The 22,949-nt window shown below is 37.5% G+C and overlaps 1 protein-coding gene across 2 annotated transcripts in view; it reads right to left on the minus strand.

Moving 5' to 3' along the window:
- Window positions 1–276: 276 nt before the first annotated feature.
- LOC105288060 overlaps window positions 277–22,949 on the minus strand; it is a 43,738-nt gene continuing 21,065 nt past the window's right edge. For both annotated transcript variants that reach the window (XM_011354029.3, XM_011354028.3), the window contains exons 2-15: window positions 13,996–14,113; window positions 10,571–10,670; window positions 10,235–10,368; window positions 9,464–9,865; window positions 8,365–9,087; window positions 7,503–7,734; window positions 7,106–7,213; window positions 6,881–6,975; window positions 6,711–6,777; window positions 6,286–6,620; window positions 5,601–5,733; window positions 5,151–5,405; window positions 4,939–5,058; window positions 277–4,488 (exon numbers count right to left, since the gene is read on the minus strand). In XM_011354029.3, coding sequence (XP_011352331.1) covers window positions 4,306–4,488; window positions 4,939–5,058; window positions 5,151–5,405; window positions 5,601–5,733; window positions 6,286–6,620; window positions 6,711–6,777; window positions 6,881–6,975; window positions 7,106–7,213; window positions 7,503–7,734; window positions 8,365–9,087; window positions 9,464–9,865; window positions 10,235–10,368; window positions 10,571–10,670; window positions 13,996–14,069 — 2,961 coding nt within the window. In that variant the 5' untranslated portion in view covers window positions 14,070–14,113 and the 3' untranslated portion in view covers window positions 277–4,305. The remainder of the gene's footprint in view (window positions 4,489–4,938; window positions 5,059–5,150; window positions 5,406–5,600; window positions 5,734–6,285; window positions 6,621–6,710; window positions 6,778–6,880; window positions 6,976–7,105; window positions 7,214–7,502; window positions 7,735–8,364; window positions 9,088–9,463; window positions 9,866–10,234; window positions 10,369–10,570; window positions 10,671–13,995; window positions 14,114–22,949) is intronic.

The raw sequence follows: 22,949 nt of genomic DNA on the forward strand, positions 1-22,949 counted from the left end.
ACCTGATGAAAAATACAGCTTAAATATTAAATTGGAACGGAATAGTAACAATTATTCGCATAAAATATTTATAATTATTACTCCAAGTGTAACAAAAGTAACAAAAGGTTTACGTTTTTACTCGAATTTCGACGATAAGAACGTCGATTTAATCGTGAGAATATATTATTCGCGCATATTATTTTGCGATAATTATTTTTCTACTCACTTCGGCGTAGGTACGTTCGAGCGCATCATGAAATGCAATAGGGAAGGCTTGGCAAGATTCACTCTTCAAAAGATTTCACTTTAATCAACGAGATACGAAGATTAACGCACATACATGTACAGGATGGGGTGAATGTGCCCTTATTATATCACAGAGAGGCGTAACAAAAATATAAAATAATTTAAATTTTATAGTATTTTGCGTGCGTGCGTCTGTATGTGTGTTGTATGATGTGTGTATGTATATATGTATGTATAGATGTATATATGCGAATATGTGTATCAGTTGTTAAAAATTATACACTCATGCAATGGCTATGTGTCTCGTGATTCGTCCCACAAATGTAATATTACAAATTATTACATAATAATATTACATGGAAATATACTCATCGAGCGCTATTACATCGCTATTACTTAATAATTATTAGCGTATTATTTACAACACATGAGACGAATACTATAATATTTCCGACGTAATCCACGTTGGGCGGACATCACGAATTGTTTAAAAATAATCTTTAATCAATGCCATTAAGAGAAGCTATTGTTACTGATATCGTTACCGGCTCTATTTGTGGTACGAATCACTTTGCACTATTATTGTCATTTACATTCGATTTTCTCTCTTTCTCTCTCTCCCATTCTCGCGTCCTTTCTCTCCTTCTTTCTGAGTGCCTTTTCCCCTGTTTTCCACTCTTCGCGTAACAACCGCCGCTTCCACCACCCTCTGCCCGCTTCTCTTCTCGTGCTACTTTACTCTATCCACCTTCCCGCTACTTTTCTACTCCGCTCGCAAATTTCGCTTAATTATTCCGCTTTCTCTCCCGTTTACCAAAACTACGGCTAGCCTCTGACAAAACTAAATTCTGAAAAACGAGATGCAAAATATTTAAACAGCTCTCGCGTCTCTCCCCCTGAACTTGTTCCATATACGCGTATAATATATTTATGTTATATCAGGTTTAACTTTGAACCTGTGCACAGGAGGATCCCGGGAAACGGCGTACGGTAGCAATAACTCTCTCTTGAGCATCCCCAGTCTTATTTTATATACGTGACAACTTTACGTTACGTTATGGAGAAAGATGCCACACACACACGTACACACACGCAACTTGAGATAGGGTTCACAGGAAACACCTTTGGGGAGCAGCCCCCTGGCTACAGTTTTACATTAAATGCGCCGCATCCGTTTCCCCGTGACACTGTGCACACGGTGTCCGCATATATCAAACGCAGACACGTATGTAATAATATGTGCGCGACATGCGCGCACAGATGCAAATCGCACATAGATATTAAGAATAAAAGTTTAGTTTTGTGCTGATATACAACAGTGTTAAATGCTAATTTGTTTATCAGATTATGTGTACGCGGTGCGTACGATCGCTTATGTACAGTGCTCCGTTCTTAGGTACGGTCCATCAAGTTACACTTGCATCGCGCGCTGGTCTCAATAAAAAAAATCAATCAATTAATCGCCGACGTAACTGTGAGCTCATTTGTGAATAAAAATAAATTTGTAAATTAACGACTCCGTTTACAATTTAAGATTACAGTTTAGAACCGAAATAACAGCCTTTTGCAATGCAAGAAGCTTTCTAAAAAAAAAATTGAAATTTGTCCCGCAAATGTGAATGACTGTCTGTTTCATTCTGAATTCATCTTACAATAGCAATATAATTTCTTGTCATTCTCTTGCCGGAAATCATCATTGTTGAAGACATCGTGATTCACTGTGCCTCGCGCGAACGCCTCGCAGCAATTTCTCCAAATTGGTTCTAAGCTTACCTGAATTATTCTCACGCACCACCACGTATATATGTATATAATATATGTATATGTATATATGAATATAATATCGGTGAAGAGATATAAGTATTGTTCGCAGAACACCTTAATGCCTACTTAAATTTATGGAGTTAATGAGAAGTGAGCGATATTAGTCCCATTAGTAGTTGGTGATAGAAAAACCTGCGTAAGTTAATAAGTGCGGAGTGGAATAGTTGGCTTCCATGATGAAGAGTATATAGTGTAGAGATAATAAAATTCTGCTTTTAATGTATTTTTTTTCTTCTTTTCTTTTATATGTACGCACGCGCGTATGTATGTGTGTGCGCACGGAGATTAGACTTGTGAATTTCACATCGTGTGTGTATATATATGAAGAGGTATAAAAGTTATAGATATAGAATAGGCGTTGAGGTCCAAAAGGCTGTGTCTAATTCGTGCGAGTCTTAACAATCGTTTTCCAAATAAATGATCGAGCGACACGGGATCGATCGACGGTGTCGGAACCGGAAATTCGTAGGTTGCACGTGTGTGTTGATGGCCCCTGTACGCCTCTGATCGCACACCGTACTGCGAAGGAAAAAAAGATTTTTAAAGAGAAATTTACAGGAATTTATTCTGTCGAATTAAATCTCTAATTAAAAAAAAATTAGAAATTATATAAATGTCTAGAATGAATGTCATTTCTAAAATAGCAGATGCTCTATAATTTTCATTAAAAAATTTAATTACCTCCTTTTATTAAATTCTACAAAAGTGGATAAAGAAGTAGATTCAAGAGAAAGTTTTTGATTAAATCAACCTTAATTTCGAAAATTAGGTATTTAGAACGTTACAGAATAATTCCTAGTAATCCTCTTCGTTTCTTTTTTAATTTGCTTAGTTTTTACAAGGAGGACATTATCTGATCATTTATTCTTGGTTACCGTTGAATTGTGATAAAATTTGCATTAAAACTTTCTTACTATTCGCTACAAGTAACAAACTTAGAAAAAACGTTTAACAAATTCTCGGAGTATAAATCACGAAGGAACAGGCACGCATGTCGCTGCATACGAATCCTCGTCATACAGCAGCGACTTTTTTGTGTGATAATTATGTGGAAACCCTCTAGCTTCTCACTTACACGTTAATTCACATTATCCTTCACTTACACCTAATCTAGTTAAACTCTAATGATAGTCGAAAGTTGTGATTTTAATTTTCCGAAGGCGAGACATTGTCCAATGAATTAACATGTAATATATTGAGGGATCTATGACGATCACGTAAATCGTGTATCTTCTCACGAATATAATAGAACCATCGCGTTTCTGCAACAGTTTTCAGCAAAATAGTTCCGACACCATCGAATGCTGCAATCGAGTTTCGATTTCTCGTCGCTTGTTAGGTAGAAGAATCGTAGAAAGAATCATGAAACGTGACATTTTTAATTAATCGATTGGCCGATTATAAATAATAATAAATAGATAATAAATATTTTGCAAGAATGATAAATGGAAAGTTGAACGATTCCCTGACAGTTACGTGATTTCCGAGTTGAGTAATATTAAGTATACATGCAAAGTGTAGGTCGATTTCTAAGAGAAGATTACAGTTCCTAAAAGGGATCCAAAACGAATCAATTGCCTGAGACAGTTAATTGCTTAAAGAGAGAGAGAGAGGGATATGTAACGGAACACATAAATTTTGCTTTTCAGTTCATTTCAGGCAGGTCTCTCTATCCATTTCGGAGAAGGATTTAGTCGTTGCGATTAATTGCGCGCAATCCGTGGGATTTTTTTTGATTAGGCAACAATTGGCCAGAACTCGCTCGAATCTCCCCGATTGTCGAACTCACGATTACGTAAACGATGGTGCGGTTCGCTTGAGAGTCTACCCGTGTTTGGCCCGTCGTTTACGTACCAAAGAAATAATCGCGATAATCAGAATTCTCGATTTCGCGATTCGGTACGATCTCCAATCGCCTTTTATAAATCCTTTTAACAGTGTCGCACGTATCGCCACGCAATCATCTGATCTGAACGAACGTTTAATAGCAGATAGATAGGATGCTCGCAACATGCATCTCCGCCAGAGATCGTATCCTATCCTATTTTAGATTAGATCACACACACGCAAGTCCCCTTCTCGGTGACAAGCACGTCGCGAACGTGACACAAAATTCTACGTGAAACTTCTTGGTACTTTGTGGTACTTGAAGAGTGAGAGTACGCTCCGAGAGAACTTGCGTTCCCTTCGCGAAACGGCTGTTCCGGTCGTACGTCGCAAGAGAATTCTCGTTTCGCATACAAGATTCAGTTTCTACTTCCTGAGGGGATGCCACATGGCGACCGGACGCCGCAAGGCCGCTAACATCTGCCTCCAATGAGCCAGCGCCTTTCCCGTCGAGGTAGATCCCACGATGATGTGGCCGACAGAATACGCCTTCGGACTCGTGCCTTGATCGCCGTTCAATTCTGACACGGTCAGTCTCAGCTGTATAGTCTGAAAGAAGGTGCATCTGATAGAGACATGCATCCGTAAAGGAGTATAGTCAGATACGAGCTTATATAAACAATTTGTTCGCAAAGAAAATGAAATTTATAAAAAGATAATTATAAAAACTTGGATTAAGATACAGTTTGTTAAGATACAGTTGAATTAATAATAATAATAATAGGTATAATATATTCGCCTCATTTTTTAGTGTTGATAATAACGAATATATAATATTACAATTCATATTAAGAACTGAAAAGAAACGGGACGAATATATGTTACAATCCAATATATTTTATTGTATTGTTATAAAATAATGATGGTAATAGTAATTGATTAATAACGACTGTTAATATTTTAGTTAATAATTATAATAAATATCCTTAGTTATCTTACGAATTAAAATCACGTTGTTACAACGATTTCTGCTATTAAAAAATGGGAATTTAACGAAACCTGTAAAGTGTGCGCAGGCACGTTGAATATTATCGCCTCATTGAAAATCGGGCTCTTCTCGCCCTTTTTCACGGATGTCTTCTTTTTGTGCATTTTCTTTCCTTGTTGAAGCAGGTATACCTTGGTGAAAAATAAAACCGTTAAAAACCGTTGTCGTCTCTTGTTAGCTGCGATTTACCTAAATACAGACAAGGAAGGAATACATAAATTACCTTAACGAAGAAATCGCCCGGAGTGGAGGTCGCGCCGCGCAAGTTGCGGGCTTTAACAACTACGAGGGTGAGTCTCTCCGCCGTTGGCAAATAACTGAGGGAGAACATCAGTTCTCCCAGGTGTGGGGTGGGTAAGGCAGGTCCACTGAGTGCCAGCCAGGTTGTAGCTGGCGGCCTTGCCGCGGGTCCGAGCTTCAAACTCGCTTCGCCGATCAACGATGCGCCGCCGCCGACGCTGGATTCATCAGAAAATACCTGAGCGATGAAGAAAGAATTTCTTCTATTTTATCTAGTCGTTTGACAATAACAATGTTGGATCGATACTTCATGGACAAAAATAACTTTTGTTTGTCTGTTTGTTGTAAAAACATTTTACAATCTGTCCACCGGTTATTTAATTGGTATCGAATAAAAAAAAACCACAAAGAGAAATCAATAAAAAAAGAGTACCTCGACGAAAAGGGTTTTGCCTGCTGGTCCGCCATCGAGAGGAAACAGGAATTTTTCCTGGTAACTGGGTGATGGACAGCCTCTATAAATCCTCGTTTGCACATGGGTCTGTCGATCGGGTAATAGACACACTCTATAAAAGGGAAATGTTTCTTTAATACGTCTAAAAATTAATTAATTTTTAATTGTATTGTGTAAAAGTAGAGATAAATTATCAAGAAAATGAAATACTTGTTTAGTGAAAAAAAAATCATATATATATATATATATATATATATATAGGTTTAATGTTTAAATAATATTTTTATCCAATATTTTATTCCATTGATTAATATTATATGGGCAAGCAGAACCAGATATTTTATATTAATCACTTGTTTTTAGTATTTCTTTAATTTATTATTTTATTTATTTTTATTTTACTTTATTTATTTATTTTATTTGTTTTTTTTATTATATTAGTTGTTGAGTGAGCATTCGATCACAACATTAACTATTCACTAAAATAATCCGAAGCAGAATTAAAACATTCGCGAATATTACGTTATTATAAAACAAGTAAAATGCACGCGCGTCAGCATCACGTCTATTCTACTTGCCCATATAAAAAAATATAAAATTAATAATATTATCTTACGCAGTGATAACACAAGAGCAAGAGTACTAACAAGCAGAAGACACCCACCTAACAAAAGTGTCCTCCGCAGGAGAACCGTCAGTGGCAACGAGGTCTCTGGCCTCCAGAACGCTCACGGCCAGGTCACCCTCGCAGTCGCTTCCACGGCCACCCCATCTCTCGTGCTCCAGTCCGACGCAAATGTGACCCACGATGGGTGCTTCCTCCAAATCATTCAGGTTCACGCTGGTGTCGGAACACACGCTCTCACAGCTGATTGCTCTCTTCAGAGTGGATTCGTCGGGTGGCGGTTCCGGCTCGGGGCCCAGAGAACCTCGACGATTCCCTGTTCTCGTGCTGTTGTGGTCGTTCATCAAGTAACCCAGGTACGACTCCTCCAGACCCTAAAAATCGAAGGATACACGTCTCTTACATTTCTGTACATTTTCAAGTTAATTGATGATTTTTGTTTTTGTAATAAAGCATGTCATTGCCTGTGAAAGTCGCCTTTTCAACTGCACCTCCTCCAGGGCGGCGTAGAGTTCCTGGCTGTTACGTCTCCTAAATCGATGCAAGTTGTTTTTATAATTATCAATAAGTAATGAAGAAAATTATGTAAAAAATATTGCACAACTTTTGCAACTACTGGCGTACTAACTCTTACCTCGATGGATCGGCGGTATCAAGTTCTGCGTATTCATGAATGCCATTCAGTCTTTCGATGCTTTTACGTCTTTGTTCGAGGCTGTTAAAAATGTCCTGGAACATGGTTTTAGTTAACAAACGGTCACAAGATATGTTACGCTAATAGAAGACGATTTATCGTGATTATTGTATATACAATATCTTTTAGTAGACTCAGATTACAGAGAAATCGAAAAATACGTACTTCCGACGTCCGAGTAAAACTTGGATCTGATAAGTAAGTATAAAATTCGTGACTGTGATCTTTAACCAGCAAGGGAGACGACGGTGGATCTTGTAGACTGTTGTACACCTAGAGGTAACAAATAAGAGATATAACAACAAAAAATAACAATAAGAATAAAGAGTAGCTTAGTGTCAATTTTAAATGCAGATTTATAAAATTTCTGATAAATTATCTAATCTCTGTGTTTCTATAATTATTATCGAATAATTTAAAATGCTTTATTTTTAATTAAAATCCTTTTGCTGCGTATGACTATAATATATACATCATCGAAAAATAACTGTAATTTTAATTGTTTAACTTCTTACACACGTAATATCTATAATATCAAAAAGACAAAGAAATAGATTAATACTTCTTGTGCTGTTCTGTGAGCTTCCAGATTCAGTTCAGGGCTATAAAGATCGGAACTTCGTCTCGGGTCGTCCAGACTGGTCACATCCGGATCGGTTTCCGCATAAATATCTCGCATGTCTTGCAAATATTCGGCGTCTTGTAAATGATCTTCGGTGCTGTCGTTCACAAAGGAAGGCGATGTCGATGGAAAAGTAAGCCGTTGCATTTGTTGAGCTGAAGAAAGTACTGAACTGTAAATAAAAAAATATATTTCATTATATAATATAATGTAAAACTTAAAAGTTAGAAACTTTTATATAAAAATGCTTTATGTAAAATTATGTTATATGTTATATGAATAAAATTAAGTATCATAAGGACTAATAACATCCTCGGTTACATATTCACATTTGCAATAAAATTATGAATCTTTTAGAATTTTATCTTTTCTCCCATTTTCTTAATAAATTGGCTTACTGTATGTAAAAATTCTATTATATGTATTACATATTAACGAATTAAAATTTAATAATTTAATAAGAAAAGAATAATTTTCAAATAATTAAAGATTTATAAATTTGCATTTGTTATAATTTAACATTGCGGAGGGATGACGAGATATCTCATATTACGCATAATTTTAAAATATTTCTTGAAAAATAAATATTTAACATGATAATGATTTTTAACGATTTTTAACAACCATAAATAATTTAAACGAATAAAAGAAACAATTTCTTGACGCAAAAAAAATAAATTGACCGCTGGACATAATTAGCAATATAAAAAACAATATCCGCTCCGCGATGTAAGATAAAATACCAGAAACATGTAAATACTATATCTACTCTCATGATCAATAGTTTAAAATAAAACCTCACTTGTAGAACTCCGAGGCATCTATGTAGCTCTGCGAAGTGACCGATCTGAGAGCGCTGAAGATCCTTTCACCAGTGGTCGGGCTCTTCTTCGTGATCTCTTGGGGTGGATCCGGGGGTGCGGGTGGTGGCGGTGGCACCGGACTCGAGGTCGACTCGCCCGCGATCTTCGTCTCAACTCCTCCTTGGATCGTGCTCGCGAACAGCTCTCGACTCGGACGTGCCTGAAGCTCATTCAGGGGTTCGTAGATGGGCAAGTCGGGCAGACTCTGGATGTACTGCGAAACGCGTTGGAGGTCCTGCGCCTTCGACAGGCCGCTATGGAAACCGTACAGATCCATATCGTGCTGATGACCCGTCGACATACTCTTGAACGGAGTCATCTCGATGCTGTTCTGCAGATTACTGCTCTTCCGGTTGAGATCGCCGTTCAGCTCCTCGCTGTTCTGGAGCATCTTGGAGACCGTTTGCGGCCCGTAAATCGACTCCATGATCATCTGGCTGGCTACGTTTGATGATGATGAGTTCGTTGCACTGTAGCTAGCAGGTAAGCTCCTGGACTCGTTCCTCGCGTACGTTCGCGCAACGTGATTCCTCTGAACAATGTCGTAGTTACCGTAACTCCTACTGATGTCTTCGTTCTCCAGACCGTCGTGACGGTTGTCCATGGGAGGACTTATGCCGTACTTCAGCCGCACCGAGTCTTTCATGGGTGGCTCGAATTGCCTTTATAAAGATAGCGCAAATAAGCGAACGAAACGGGCAACTTCGTAGCTTCAGTTTTTACAATTTAAGCTTCAAATATTTAGATAAACTGTTGAAAAATCGAGAGATATAGTTTGCCAAGGAACAACGATGTCTTTCAGTCGAATTTCATTCGTGAAGGCGGTTCTACGTGTATAAGACATCTTGATCGCGTTCTAATATGTTATAAGAATGTCAAAACTTTCTCAAGAAGACACAGAATAAATATAATAAATTCAACCATTATCACTACACTTTATTCTCTTATATTAAATAGAACGTAGAGATTTCTACAGAATAAGTCTAAATTCACACATCATGCGTCTTCTCAAGGAAACATTTTTCAAGATGAATCTACCTGACGGATCTGGAATCCACGTGGTTCTGGCCGACATAAGGTGTCATCTGGATGCTCTCCGGTATCGTTTTCACGGGATCGTCGTCGAACACGGCGTCGAAGGCGGATCGCTCGATCGACGACTGGAAGAGGCCGTGATTCTTCGGTGGTTCGCTCTGAAAGAGGAACACGGACGGACCGGGGGGTCTCGATCGTATCGCTCCTCTTTGTAGCGACGGTGGTGGCGTCAACGGGCCGGGACCGGCTTCCTGCATTCTGAGATAGTCGATGGCACCTGGAGTCTGAAGTGGAGACGGTCGCGGACGTGCGGTCGGTCGTGGTTGAGGAGCGGGTCGCAGCGGCTGAGGCGGTATCGTGCTGCCGCCGAGAGGCGGATGTAGATCCCTGTCGACAGCCTCAAATCTGTATAATAGTATGAGTGGTATAATGCATGTTCTGTGTGTACAACGTTATGAGTTTCATAACGAGAATACATGAGAATAACATAATATTATTATGCATAATGTTACGAGTTTCATGCGAGATAGAAAATTTAGTCAATTCAGTTTTCACAGACTCTGGTAATACTTTCCTCTTGTTGTGATATTAATTTCAATCGCGGGAGAATATTTGGAAACCCATTTTAATCAAGAGAAAAAATTGCATCTCCCGCGGAAACTTGATTAAATGTCATCTCTTTGAAAGTGATACTCTTTCATGAAACTTTTTCACGTTTTTAATACGCGAATATTACAGAATCGTGCAGATTTAATTATTCAGTTTGTCGCATACCTGGTGAAACCGCCTTGCGCATCTAGCCGGAGGTCGCTATCGCTATGCAGAAGATGTTGAGAGGTATTTCCAGCCTGGCGGTATAGGCCTGGTATTGTCTGAGCGGTTGGATGCTGAGCCTTCACCAATCCCACCTTCAAATGTGGCACCATAATTAGAAACGTTAGAACAAAGTAATATGAGAATGAAAAATTACAGAATCAAATTTTAAAACTTTTAGATGAAGTGCATTGCATTTACTAGCTTCCTCAAGTTTTAAACAATGTAACCGTGACTTCATGCGGAAAAGTTGCTTGAGGGAAGTTAGGAATACATAATAATTTCGGAATAATTTACCTTTTCTTCCCGCGGTGCCCAAAGCCAGGAGAGCCTCTGCCTCCACTCCTCGCACACGCTCCAGACATTCCTCGTGCCAAATTGCCACCCGATGCAATATCTGTGGGATTGATGTGACTACAGAAGCTAAGCACTAATTGTGTGTATACCACGTCACGAGGTAAAGGGCTTGCCCGAGACTGCAACTCGCAAATATCAACGGGAGAGCAAAGGGCGAAATAGTTTGGCCGGGCTATTTTGAGCGAAATGTACATCTAAAATAGTTTCAGCCAATCAAGAACAAGGCCGTTGTAATTAAACGCAGCTGACATATTTCCTATTATTATATATACAGGATGCTTCCGAGTTAAATGGCCAAACTTGAAATCTGAATTTAGGACCACAAAACAAAAAAATATTTCTCTGGAAGCATGCTCGCAACACTCCGTTCAAGAGATATTGACTTCTGAAGTTACAGAATACAAGAATTATTAGAAATAAATAATTTCAAAATAATCTAGGTTCATCCTCTTTATTGCTTTACAGTAATCAAAATTTAATTATTAAATTGTTTGTTCATTGGTTTGTTTATTTTCATGTTGCCAAACATGATTATTTCTTGGGTTGAGAATACCTTGTCTGGTAAATATGGCCTCATCTGTCCACAAAACGTTTTGCGAAAATTGTGGATCGTTATTTGTTTGGTTTAAAAACAACTGCAAAATGCTTTCCAGCGTGGCATATCAGCCGGTAATAAATACTGAACACGTAGAAGGTGATATGAATGACGTCTATCTGAGCTGAAAGTGTTTTCCACATGACTGTGAATGAAATTCCTAACTCAGAACCAGATTTTCGAATATTTGTTGATGGGTTTTGATTGAAATGTTGCAATATGATGGCTGTCCTTCTCTCATTTTGCAACGGTGCAAAACTCCATCAGCCCGGGGGGACCATGTTAAATGACCCAGTTTCCCTCAATCGTTGAAATGTTAAAGAGAATGCTATCTTATTCGGCAATCTTCTGTTCGGAAATTGCGCGGCATATTCATGGCGAGCAGCGTTAGCATTTACAAAATCCATATAAATATACCATATCGGCATATTCACGAATCGAATACATATGAAGCATGATTGTACTATAGTTTATTCACGACAGCATTCAAAAAACTAACAATTATTTTTACAAATACCGACGGAACTTTGTTTACAGTGTAAATACAATGTCTGACAATGATCTATGATTCTAAATAAAAAAAACGAGATATTTCAGCTTTATTCATTCCTATACCTTTGTAACTTCAAAAATCAGTATCTCTTGAACGAAGCGTTTGTGAGAATATTTCCAGAACATTTGTTTTATTTTGAGATCTGAAATTCATATATATTTCAAGTTTGACCATTTAACCCGGGATCACCCTGTGTGTATATATATACGGGGGCAAACTGAAAGAGTAGGCTGAAAGAGTACTGTACCACATACTCTCAAGAAATTCTAAAAACCTCTAAAAACAACAGAGTATGCGCTGCGTACTCTCAAGAAGTCAAAGTGAAAAACATCGAATCATGCAGGAATTCCATACGTTTTAGAGAAATCAAAGAATGACGAAATTCTCTTATTAAGCACTTATCTATAGCTGTACGTGATTTAATCCATCGAAATGCTATTAATAAGTGACGAAGTGGTACTATTAAATCGGAACTAGAAAAAGATAATCGGGCCTTGTTTTTTCAAAAATTGTTCAAATAATTTCTTTTCATTTTCAACGATTTGTTGCATATGTTTTTTTGTAAAATGTACTTATACGTATATGCATACTATAATATGCATAAGTATTAAAATACTTCTTTCTAGATTAATAATATTTTTTAAATAAAAAATAAATGTCATCTTTGCATAGTAGATAACTTGTGGTGTACATGTTCTCCCCCTTCCCAAAAATAGAACATTAGTATATTATATGCTGTAAGATTTTTTCCTCTTCACTCATGGTAGCCAACACTAAGAAAATAGCGCATACTCTCAAGAATTTCAGTCTGTTCCTGTATATAGTGCTGGCAAAAAGTTCCGGAACGGTTAAAAATCTTGGAAAATAATGATTTAGTGGAAAAATGTTTCAAACAAAAAGTATAGGGCTTAAAAAACTCTATTAGATGATGATATATATTTGACCTTGGTATGACCTTAGAAAGCCCGGTCATGGTCAACATAAAACTCTTAAATGGAAACCCCTATTTTTTATTACATATTCTTGTAGCTTAGCTCGAGAGCTTTTCGAAACGCTATAATAAATTTTTTTTCTCTTACGTACTTTTTGACTTATAAGGCTTGAAGGTTACACAGTACCGCCGGCATTAGAATTACCCAAACCCAAGGTGTACCGCGTGGAGGTTGCACGGTCGGATTTACACCCCTTTTGTGTGCGCGTGTGTGCGTGTATGAGTGTGTGTGTGTGTGTGTGCGCGCGCGCGCGCGCGCGCATGTGTGTGTTCTTCATAAACTAACTTCACAAAAATAGTTTATACTCGTATATACAAACAACGGCATTAATGCCTTCCGAAAATACGTGTGACGCACACTAAGAAAGCGCGTCACTTATAAACTTTCTCGCGTATAGGTGAGGTGTTCCGATAACTATTTTGCTCGCTCGTGTTTACCTCACCTACAACCGGCATTGTGTAAGCGACCCGATCGTTGTGTGCGATCACGCGGGTATTCGGACGGCATTAATGCCGTTGTTCGTACATACGAATATAAACTATTTTTGTGAAGTTAGTTTTATGAAGAACACACACATGCGCGCGCGCGCGCGCGCGCACACACACACACACACACTCATACACGCACACACGCGCACACAAAAGGGGTGTAAATCCGACCGTGCAACCTCCACGCGGTACACCTTGGGTTTGGGTAATTCTAATGCCGGCGGTACTGTGTAACCTTCAAGCCTTATAAGTCAAAAAGTACGTAAGAGAAAAAAAATTTATTATAGCGTTTCGAAAAGCTCTCGAGCTAAGCTACAAGAATATGTAATAAAAAATAGGGGTTTCCATTTAAGAGTTTTATGTTGACCATGACCGGGCTTTTCAAGGTCATACCAAGGTCAAATATATATCATCATCTAATAGAGTTTTTTAAGCCCTATACTTTTTGTTTGAAACATTTTTCCACTAAATCATTATTTTCCAAGATTTTTAACCGTTCCGGAACTTTTTGTCAGCACTGTATATTTGTATATTGCATTTTATATTGTATATTGATATTAACTCAAAATGCTATTACAAAGAAAAGCTCGAGTGTCGAGGACTTTTCATTTTCTCGAAGAGATTTTATTTGTGAAATTGATTTTAAACACGATTTTCAATTTCGGTTGAAAGCGTTGACTTTAAAGACTAGATTTTAGAGAACGATGACCACTAGATTTCATTTCAGCATTGATTACCTTCGGCAAAGGGCGAACGTGGCAGCGATGACGATGACCAAAGCCACTCCGAGACCGGTGAGAGCCCAGCCCATCGTTCCAAATGCTAAATCCTACAAATCCTATGAGACCGTGGAGCCTGAAATACACGGAGTGAATTCATGAGGATGGCATTATCCGATTATCGTCGTACCATAAACAATTAAAGCGCACTCATCTTTAATATAAATATCTTTATTCAAATGATGTTGGCATTGCTTATCAAAATAAGATTTTATTCTATCGATACGATTGCTGATGCAAACCTAATGAATTTTTCAGTAAGCAAATTATAATACAATAATATTTAAATGCGAATAAACGTATTGCTAATTGTAACGCTAATTATGCAGACTATAAAAAAAATAACATTTAAATAAATTTTATATGCGCATATTCTTCGGCAGAAAATTGTTCAAAGGATAATTTTTGTCCCATTGAAATGAGAAACGTTACTATTATAATATTAATGAATGCGCGCGTTATTAGAACCAATCATTTACTTCTGACAGAAATATCAAGTCATTAATGGAAATAGAAAATGTAGTAGTGCCTCGATAAAACTAGCATTTTCATCTCCCTCTGTGTTACTTATTCTCTTAACGAGAACAATAGCAGCATTTAGTAGCACGTAAGATTTCAGCCTGAAACTTGAGAGAGAGAAAGCAAAAGGAATTTTCAAGTACACGTATTCAATGGCCCTTCACCTTCTCGCGAAACAAAAGCGGGAGCAGATCACAAGCATACCTTGGTAACTTATTTTTAATTTACCATCCGGAAATCCATTGTTTCCTGTTTTCAACGAAAAGCTCAATATACTGAAGCAACGCTTCGGTTTCATCTGCAAGCGCTGGCAAGTTGAATTTATGTATGATCGATACTGTTACATGTACATATAAAAACATGTCTGTTTTGTTTTTTACTTTTTTTTGCCATTTCGTGGAATACATGTTTGAACAAAGTTTCGTCGGCAATGCCTATAGCAAGTGGGTCAAGCCAAGCGGGCAGCTACTTATATTTGTGTCACTGTGTCAAGGTAGCCGAGATCTCCAAAATCTCTCGGGCTCTTGGCTATTACATCTTTGTAATATTAGTCTATTAATTAATATACGAAAGTTCCCTAGATAGCCATTTGTATATCATTAAGTTATTCAACGGAGTATAAATCAATAAGAAAATGAGTACTAATGGAATTTTTACATGAATTGGTTTCTTTGTGTTATTATTACAAGGTACAAAAGTTCTTTTGATATAGTATCTTTTGAGAATTATTGAGAGAATTTTACGAAAAAGATTTATGGTAACGCAAATCGTGGACTTTACATGAAATTAGGGTTCGAGGATATATATCTTTAGATAAATATCATGATATATATCATGATATATATAATTTGATTTAATAAATTATAATTCAATAAATTATTATAAAATCAATCAATTAATTATGTTGTGTGTAGTTAAATGCAACAAAACATTATTTTGTTCTCCAAATTCAAATGTTTTAGGAAATGTTCTTTTATTCGAAATATTCTTATCCTTTTTATTTTAAAAGTATCGCATTAAAGCATTAAATAAAGATTCTATAATATATTATTCTATCAAATTTTTTGATGAAATGAGGTCGATATATACAGGGTGTATTACTAAAGGTGGTACAAGCTTATATTTTTAAAACTAGATGAAGTATGAAATTTTTGTTTTCCAGCAAATATTTGGTATCGAAAATAACATCATATGATGAAGTTAGTTTTTTCCTAGGTGGAGTGGTTAAAGTCACATCAAGGACATTTTGATTTTTTAACTGTCAACATATAGTTTTTGAATGACGCTAATTTCGAACATTTGCTTTAAGGATTTATTACTTTGTTTCGTTATTATGACTATTTGTGGTCAATCTACTCGTCAGGAGACGGGCTACAATCGTACGCAATAAAAAATATATGTTGACAGTTAAAAAATCAAAATGTCCTTGATGTGACTTTAACCACTCCACCTAGGAAAAAACTAACTTCATCATATAATGTTATTTTCGATACCAAATATTTGTTGGAAAACAAAATTTTCATACTTCATCTAGTTTTAAAAATATAAGCTTGTAACATCTTTAGTAATACACCCTGTAGGGGAGACCGGGGCTCGTTGGCACCATTTTTATAATTTCGTCATTCGACTCTTTAAACAACTAATTATAATAATTAAACTGTATTAATATGATAGAGCAAACCTTTCTCTACATTTTCATGCCAGAACCGATCCTGTATACTGCATAGTTTTTTTGTAATGAGTGAGATACGAACGTATTGCATTGTAGCCAGCTTGCCCCGATAGTGGGGTAAATTGACATACATCACGGTATAAGTTGGCTATGCGTCGATAATTACAACTATTACAATTAGATTTGAGGTTACATTATTATATACACGCATAGAATTGTTTTAGCAGTCTCATATTATACGTATATAAAGTTACTTACAATTAATCTTCTATGTATCACTTTTATGTATCACTTCTAAATACTATAGCAATCGTAGGATCGTAGGTATGTTCTCACTTCTCACACAGCAACAATACATAAACGTACCTAACCTAATGCTATGAGCCAACATACCCCATAAAATTTGAGCCAACGTACCCCAGCTCTACATACATTTGATTTAAGTCATTTTATTATAAATAATTATTGTCATTATTCAAAATAACATGTGCTAACAGTAACAGAAACATTTCTTTTAACTAATAATGCGATACTTAGATTTATTCTCTCAAGCTAAAGAATATTAATACGAAAGTTTGAAATGCTCAAAAATTTACTTGGCTGCTCTTGAATCAGAATGTTCCTTGTTTTTATTATAATACTTTTTTGATTTAAATGAAACTTTGAGAAAAGTATCTACGTTATGAAAGAGTTATTTTGAAGTAACTTTCTTATAGTTCTTTTTGCCACAAATACATTAATTGAACGCAATGCCAACTTGCCTCTTGTGCCAACGAGCCCCGGTCTCCCCTATATCATGATATTTTTCCATAAATATCTGATATTATATGATATTTATATAAATATCATGATTTTTTTGAATGCATGAAATATTACAAATTCCGTCAGTTTTCTCGAAATAAGAATAATATTCGCTTTAAAATATAGATAACTACAAATATTGCAAAAGCTAGAAATAGAAATCCCGTAGGATTAATTGTACGCAGGCGGGTATTAAAGGCACGCATAACACACACACACACATTTAGCTAAAAGTTGCTGAAAGCCGTCAGAATTTTTTGTAAAGCGTATGTATGTGTGCCGATTTGTATGTTCGTTGAACCACTAATATTTTACAAACTTATAAAATCGAACTTAGCGAGTTGTCATGAATAATTCGCGCGTGTAAATCACTCGCTAGAACTCCAGTTACCTTGAAAGTTTTTACACCATGTGACGCACGTAAGCTGCATTAATGATCTGTGCGGTTTGCCGGCTTACGCGATTGAATGCGCTCTGTTGTACTGACCATTTTGCATAGACACGTGCGTAAATCAATTTTTAATGAATTGTCACACGCGGCGAGTCTCCACGTAAAATGAAGAACAAAAGGAGAATAAGCTGATTAATCTTTCATGAAATCCAATCGCCGACGATGTATAGCCGCTAATGACGTTTGTTCGTACGTCGACGTAGACTTTTAAGTAAAATCCGATAAGCTTTGAACTTTCCGTTGTCTAGTCCATATTTATGAGGTGTATTGTGAATTCAATCGCGCAGAGCCACAAAGTGCAACGTGCAAGGTCTCTCCCCGTAGTTTCTAATTTATGCCTGTCCAACAAGTCCGAATCGTTGTAACGTGTGCCCGACAGAAAACGTGTGCGTAATTTTCGAAGCTGTGACATTAATGGAAAATTCAGCATCAGCAAAATTCGCGCTTGTATGTACTTGTGTTGCGTTTTCCATGTCAACGCTCGTATTAAAACTCCCGTTGCATGGCTCATCGGGATTACGCGATTAAATTCGTAATATATAATTACCTGCTGTCGAAACCGAACTAATGAAGTATAAATTTAAAATTGAAGCTCGGTTATTTAATTATAAAAGTTATTGAAAAATTGAATAATTGAGATGAAACTGATGATCTTTCTTCGACATTTCCGCCGAGCAAAAATTGACCTTTCGAATGCGTCGGAGGATCCGCCCGCGTAATTAAATCCTTATCACTCCAAAAATATTATGCATTATCATGTTTGCCAGTTAACTTCAGAAAAATTTTAGAATTTTAAAATATTAAGAAAGAAAAGACGCTACATAATTAATTAATTAATTTTTATAAGATAGTTGTTTATTAGTAAGACTGTTTATAAATGTTGCATAAACACAAATACTAAAATCAAAAAAAAGGAAATCAATTTATATCATACTGGAACGCTGGTTTGCGTTTGGCGTTTTGCGTTACTGCCGGTTGGAGTGATAAAGGTCCTATAATTACACTGTTCAACAAAAAATGACTTTTCTTCGAACACCGAAACGAGACTAGTCGTTTTTATAATTTTTTGAACACTGAACACGAATCCGATTTCCAAATTGCTCCATCGCGTCACAGTTTTGAGAAATTTGCAATTAAAGTTGCAAAAAAGGACTATTTTGACGAACTTCATCATATTATAGCTACAAAATGTGACGTGCTGGAGAAGGTTAATTGCAATCAAAATAAAGTATGTTGTTAGGACTTTCAACCCTCAAATGGAATTTTTGGTGTCAGTAATGGTAATTGCAAATTTCTCAAAATTGTGACGTGATGGAGCAATTTGGAAACCGGATTCATGTTCAGCGTCCAAAAAACTATCAGAAACGATTAGTCTCGCTCCGGTGTTTTTTTTTTGTTAAAGTATTGTGTTATTAGTTTTGGTAGCGGAATTGCCCTTATCGGGAGGTCTCGTGAGTGAATCGCCCGTGTGCCAGCATTGAGCTTCGCTCTGTGAAGTCAACAACCTTAAAACGTTCTAAATGTTGTATCAAGCTCCACGCTCGCGTATCATCAATTTAAGATGCCGCCCGGTCGTTCGCACCGAACGTTTCAATGCTGGTCCGATCGATCTGCTCGTCACTCTAAAAAAAAGGGGCGTCGCTCCACAGGAAGCTCTAACGAGCTCTACGATCTTGCGGGTTACTGGGTCACCCGTTAGGCAAGTTTAATATGGCTTAGGATCGCGCGGAATTCCGAGATCGTCGCATTCCCGACTTGCCCTGCTCGCGAGAGTTCTCCACCCTTCGCCGTCTCCGCCGTCTAGATAAGAACCTCACCTCAAAGAGGGAAGGAAATTGTTCAGGGAAAGAGCGGGGGAGCCGCCGGAATACGAGAAAGAAGGGACAAAGCACGAGAGGAAAGGAAGAAATCCTACAATAGAACGCGCGAAAGGCTCCCTTTTTTTTCCTCGCTGCCTCGCATCCTCCCTTTATGCGCAAACCATGAGCGAAGCGAAGAGGGAACTTGGGAAAGAAGGTCCCTGAGGAACCCGCCACTATAACTGCGAAGCTAAGCTCGGAGAGGAATTTTTTCGCAATCTCTGAAAAAACAATCTGTCGTTTTGTTGTATTATTGTAATCATACATGGTTTTCGTTAAGTATCAGGTATATGCAACTGTTTAGTCATTTTTTGCTTTTCAGGCATAATACAATATATGTAATACAATTGAGTCAAAATATTTGTTCTTTACAATTTTCTCTTTTTCGAGTCAATTTGGAATTCTTTTGCGAAAAAATTTTTTCGTATTTCAGCCACATTTCGGAAGTATTATCCAGTTAAAAAGTACTGCATTGATTGGAATAAATGGTAATCCGAAGGCGTTAAAGTGAGAGAATACGTCCCGTTTTGAAAAATTTTCCAGTCCAAAACGGTTTCCCTGAATATGAAAAAACTATTGTTTTTAGAGTTATATATTTATCGTTAAATCATGATATGTGATGACATTTTGCAAACTGTGCTGTTAACTCTTCAAAAATGTAAAAAGACGAAAATGTATTTGAAATTTAAATAATAATACTAGAGCGCTCAAAAAGAAGACTAAAACAAAAGAGAAAGAAGGGGACGGAGATAAGAAGTGGTAAACATTGTGATAAATTTTGCTGAGACCTCATTGAGAAAAGCAATCAATTTAATCTCTGTGGAAAGGATTTGTTGTCAGCAAACGGCATACCTCGTCAAAACTCTTATCACCTGAAGTAACCTTGATAGAACAAGTATTGATTTTTACATTAACGTATAAGTGGGTTAAACTGGTGTACTTCTGGAGTAATTGCACTCGTTGTTGTACGCGACAAATTAGCAGCGTAAATGTGAGTTAAATTGTTGACAGGATGGATCGAAACATAAGTCATCGAGTAAAAGAAATCGATTGTGTTTCAGTTAATCATGCGCATTGGCCAAATGTAATTGCAAAGGCCTTATTATAATATTCTAAATTATTATATTAACGTATAATTATTATAGTCCAAAATATTAATATAATATTCTAGAATACATTAATATAACAATTTAATTATTATTTTACAAAATTACGAGGCCACTCGAACACATTTTATCGAAGAATGTTCGCAACAGCACTTCACTGAGTAATAATAAGTTCCACGCGAAATGGGAGGCCGGACGAGTAAATTTCTGCAAGAGTTGTTCCAATTTTTATAATAAAAGCCCATGAGCTTGTAAAAGATAGAAGCCCTTTTTTCCTAACATAGCGTACGCTAATGCACATCCCTGCATAACCGAGTCAATTGATTTTTGAGCCTCTCGCTCATCGTTTCCTCATTTCGCGTTGCTTCCGATGGCGGCCCCGTAAATACTTGCAGTTCCCTTTTACCCCATGCGTTTTCCCGAGTCTGTCGCTGCTGGTCGCCAAACGAGACGGAAATCAATGGCTGAGACAAACCCCTATTCGATTTTCGAGACGGTCGCGGTTCATCGGGGTCCGGTGAGCCGTGGCGACACACACGCGTACGTGCTGAGCCGTCCGTACACCCCCTCAAAGGGGTAGTAGTGAATGACTATGGTCGCAGCTATCAGCGAGGGAACGTAATGAGATTTACGAGAGCAGCGATGGGTTCCGTCGACGCTTATGGCGTCTCCATCGTCTTCCTCTCTTTCGCTTTCTGTGTGTCTGGATTCCCGGACGGCTCCGCCCTGGACGCCGTCCATTTTCCAATTCATTTATGGCAGTCGTGCGGTAAAGAGTAACTGCGCGTTAAAAAGCAGAGATCGACCGAATAAAATGGCGAGCACGCGTATCGCGACTCGCGTGTCGCGTGCAACGACGTGAAGAAGAATAAAGGTCTTTCCGTATTTTATTTTCCGATCCTCCGCAAAATGAACTTTACGCGCGTCTGCGAACGAAGGAAATATTACATCACGTATTATTTTATTTATTATCGTTATTATCGTTCTATCCCGCGTTACGATTTCTTGCGCCCTAAATCCACCGTCGTCGGAGGCACGCAACGCAACGGCCGCAAGCACAACGTGGTACCTCTTCCTTCTCTTCGCTTCTACACTCAGGGGCTTCCATTCCGCCAGTCCGTCGGCCCCGGGTGTCCATTTAATTACCTTGAAAGCTGGGTGGAGACTGGAAGAAGGTTGGCCGTCTTCCGGCATGTTAATAATGCACTCAGACGCATCGTCGCTCAGATGCAGTGTCAGGTACATCAAGAGGAGGAGGTCTTCGTGGTTCGACGCTCTCTGGGGGATGATAATTTTACTCGCGCTTTGCACCGGCTACAACACTACACGGTTTACCGAATTATGTTACAAGTAGCAACACGCGGCTACTATATTTTAGAGACTGAATGCAATTAAAATTAATTCAATTCCGAGGGACGTTTATACGTCGTTCTACCCTGATGTGTGATATGTGATATAATAGACTGATCTGACCTAATTTGATGAGTAATCAAATTTTATTTAAATGACTCCTTTATGTCGCCAGTAAATTCATTAATTAATAAATCCTTTTATTATTGACCAACATGTGTGCATGATCATCAATTGTATAGCCAGTGTTGGTCAATAATAAAAAGGATTTATTAATCAAATTTTATTTATTTTGTGTAGCTTTATTTTTGCGAGTGGCTGCAACGGATCTCACGAAGCTGGAGAACATTCTTTAAGAAATGTTTGACCTCGATTGCGCACGTTGTAAACGTAAGGTATCGCAAAAGCGCAATTACCTTGTTCCTTTGTAACAAGAAAATGAGGATATCTTTGAGATACAACTTTTAACTTGCGATTTAAATTTACTGTGCGATTTTTTAACTTTTAATTTTGCTGATTGAGATTAGATCCATTCTCTCCGTTTTGCTAACAGAGAATTATCCAGAAATTGAGCAGGCAAGAGAAAATCTTTATTATTAGGTCATTAACTACTAAGTAATCCGGGTCGCGACTAGATGCGATGAATCAAACTAAACACATACTTGTGATAGCACAATATAATTTGTCGAATATTAATTTTAAAGGCAACCTTTAAAAAAACAAAATGTTTCAAAATATCGCTACAATATTTGTATCGTCATCTAGACACAACCGGTTGCTTAATTAATGACTTATATTATTATTCACAGGCGCGTGTTAAAAATATAAAAAATAATACGATTACATTACATGCATCCAAATCATTTGTACGAATAATCAACTTGTTTAATCAGTACCAACACGTTTTACGTTCGGTCATCGTGGTTCAAGTCCTCCTACAACATCCGTTTAATTCCGCCCCAGCGCGGTGTGAAAAGCTGCTACATAATACGAGAAACCACAAAGGGTATTCGCGAAAACGTGTCCACCTATTCCTGCAGCACGGTAAACCTCGCCAGGAGCGCTCGTTTCGGACGTTCTCCGTCCTCCACGATCTCCATAATTAAACAAATTTGCCGACGCGCAACCGGGTTTTCATTTCGCCCTGCATCGAT

The sequence above is a fragment of the Ooceraea biroi genome, chromosome 3 (genome assembly GCF_003672135.1).
Source record: "Ooceraea biroi isolate clonal line C1 chromosome 3, Obir_v5.4, whole genome shotgun sequence".
Lineage (NCBI taxonomy): Eukaryota > Metazoa > Arthropoda > Insecta > Hymenoptera > Formicidae > Ooceraea > Ooceraea biroi.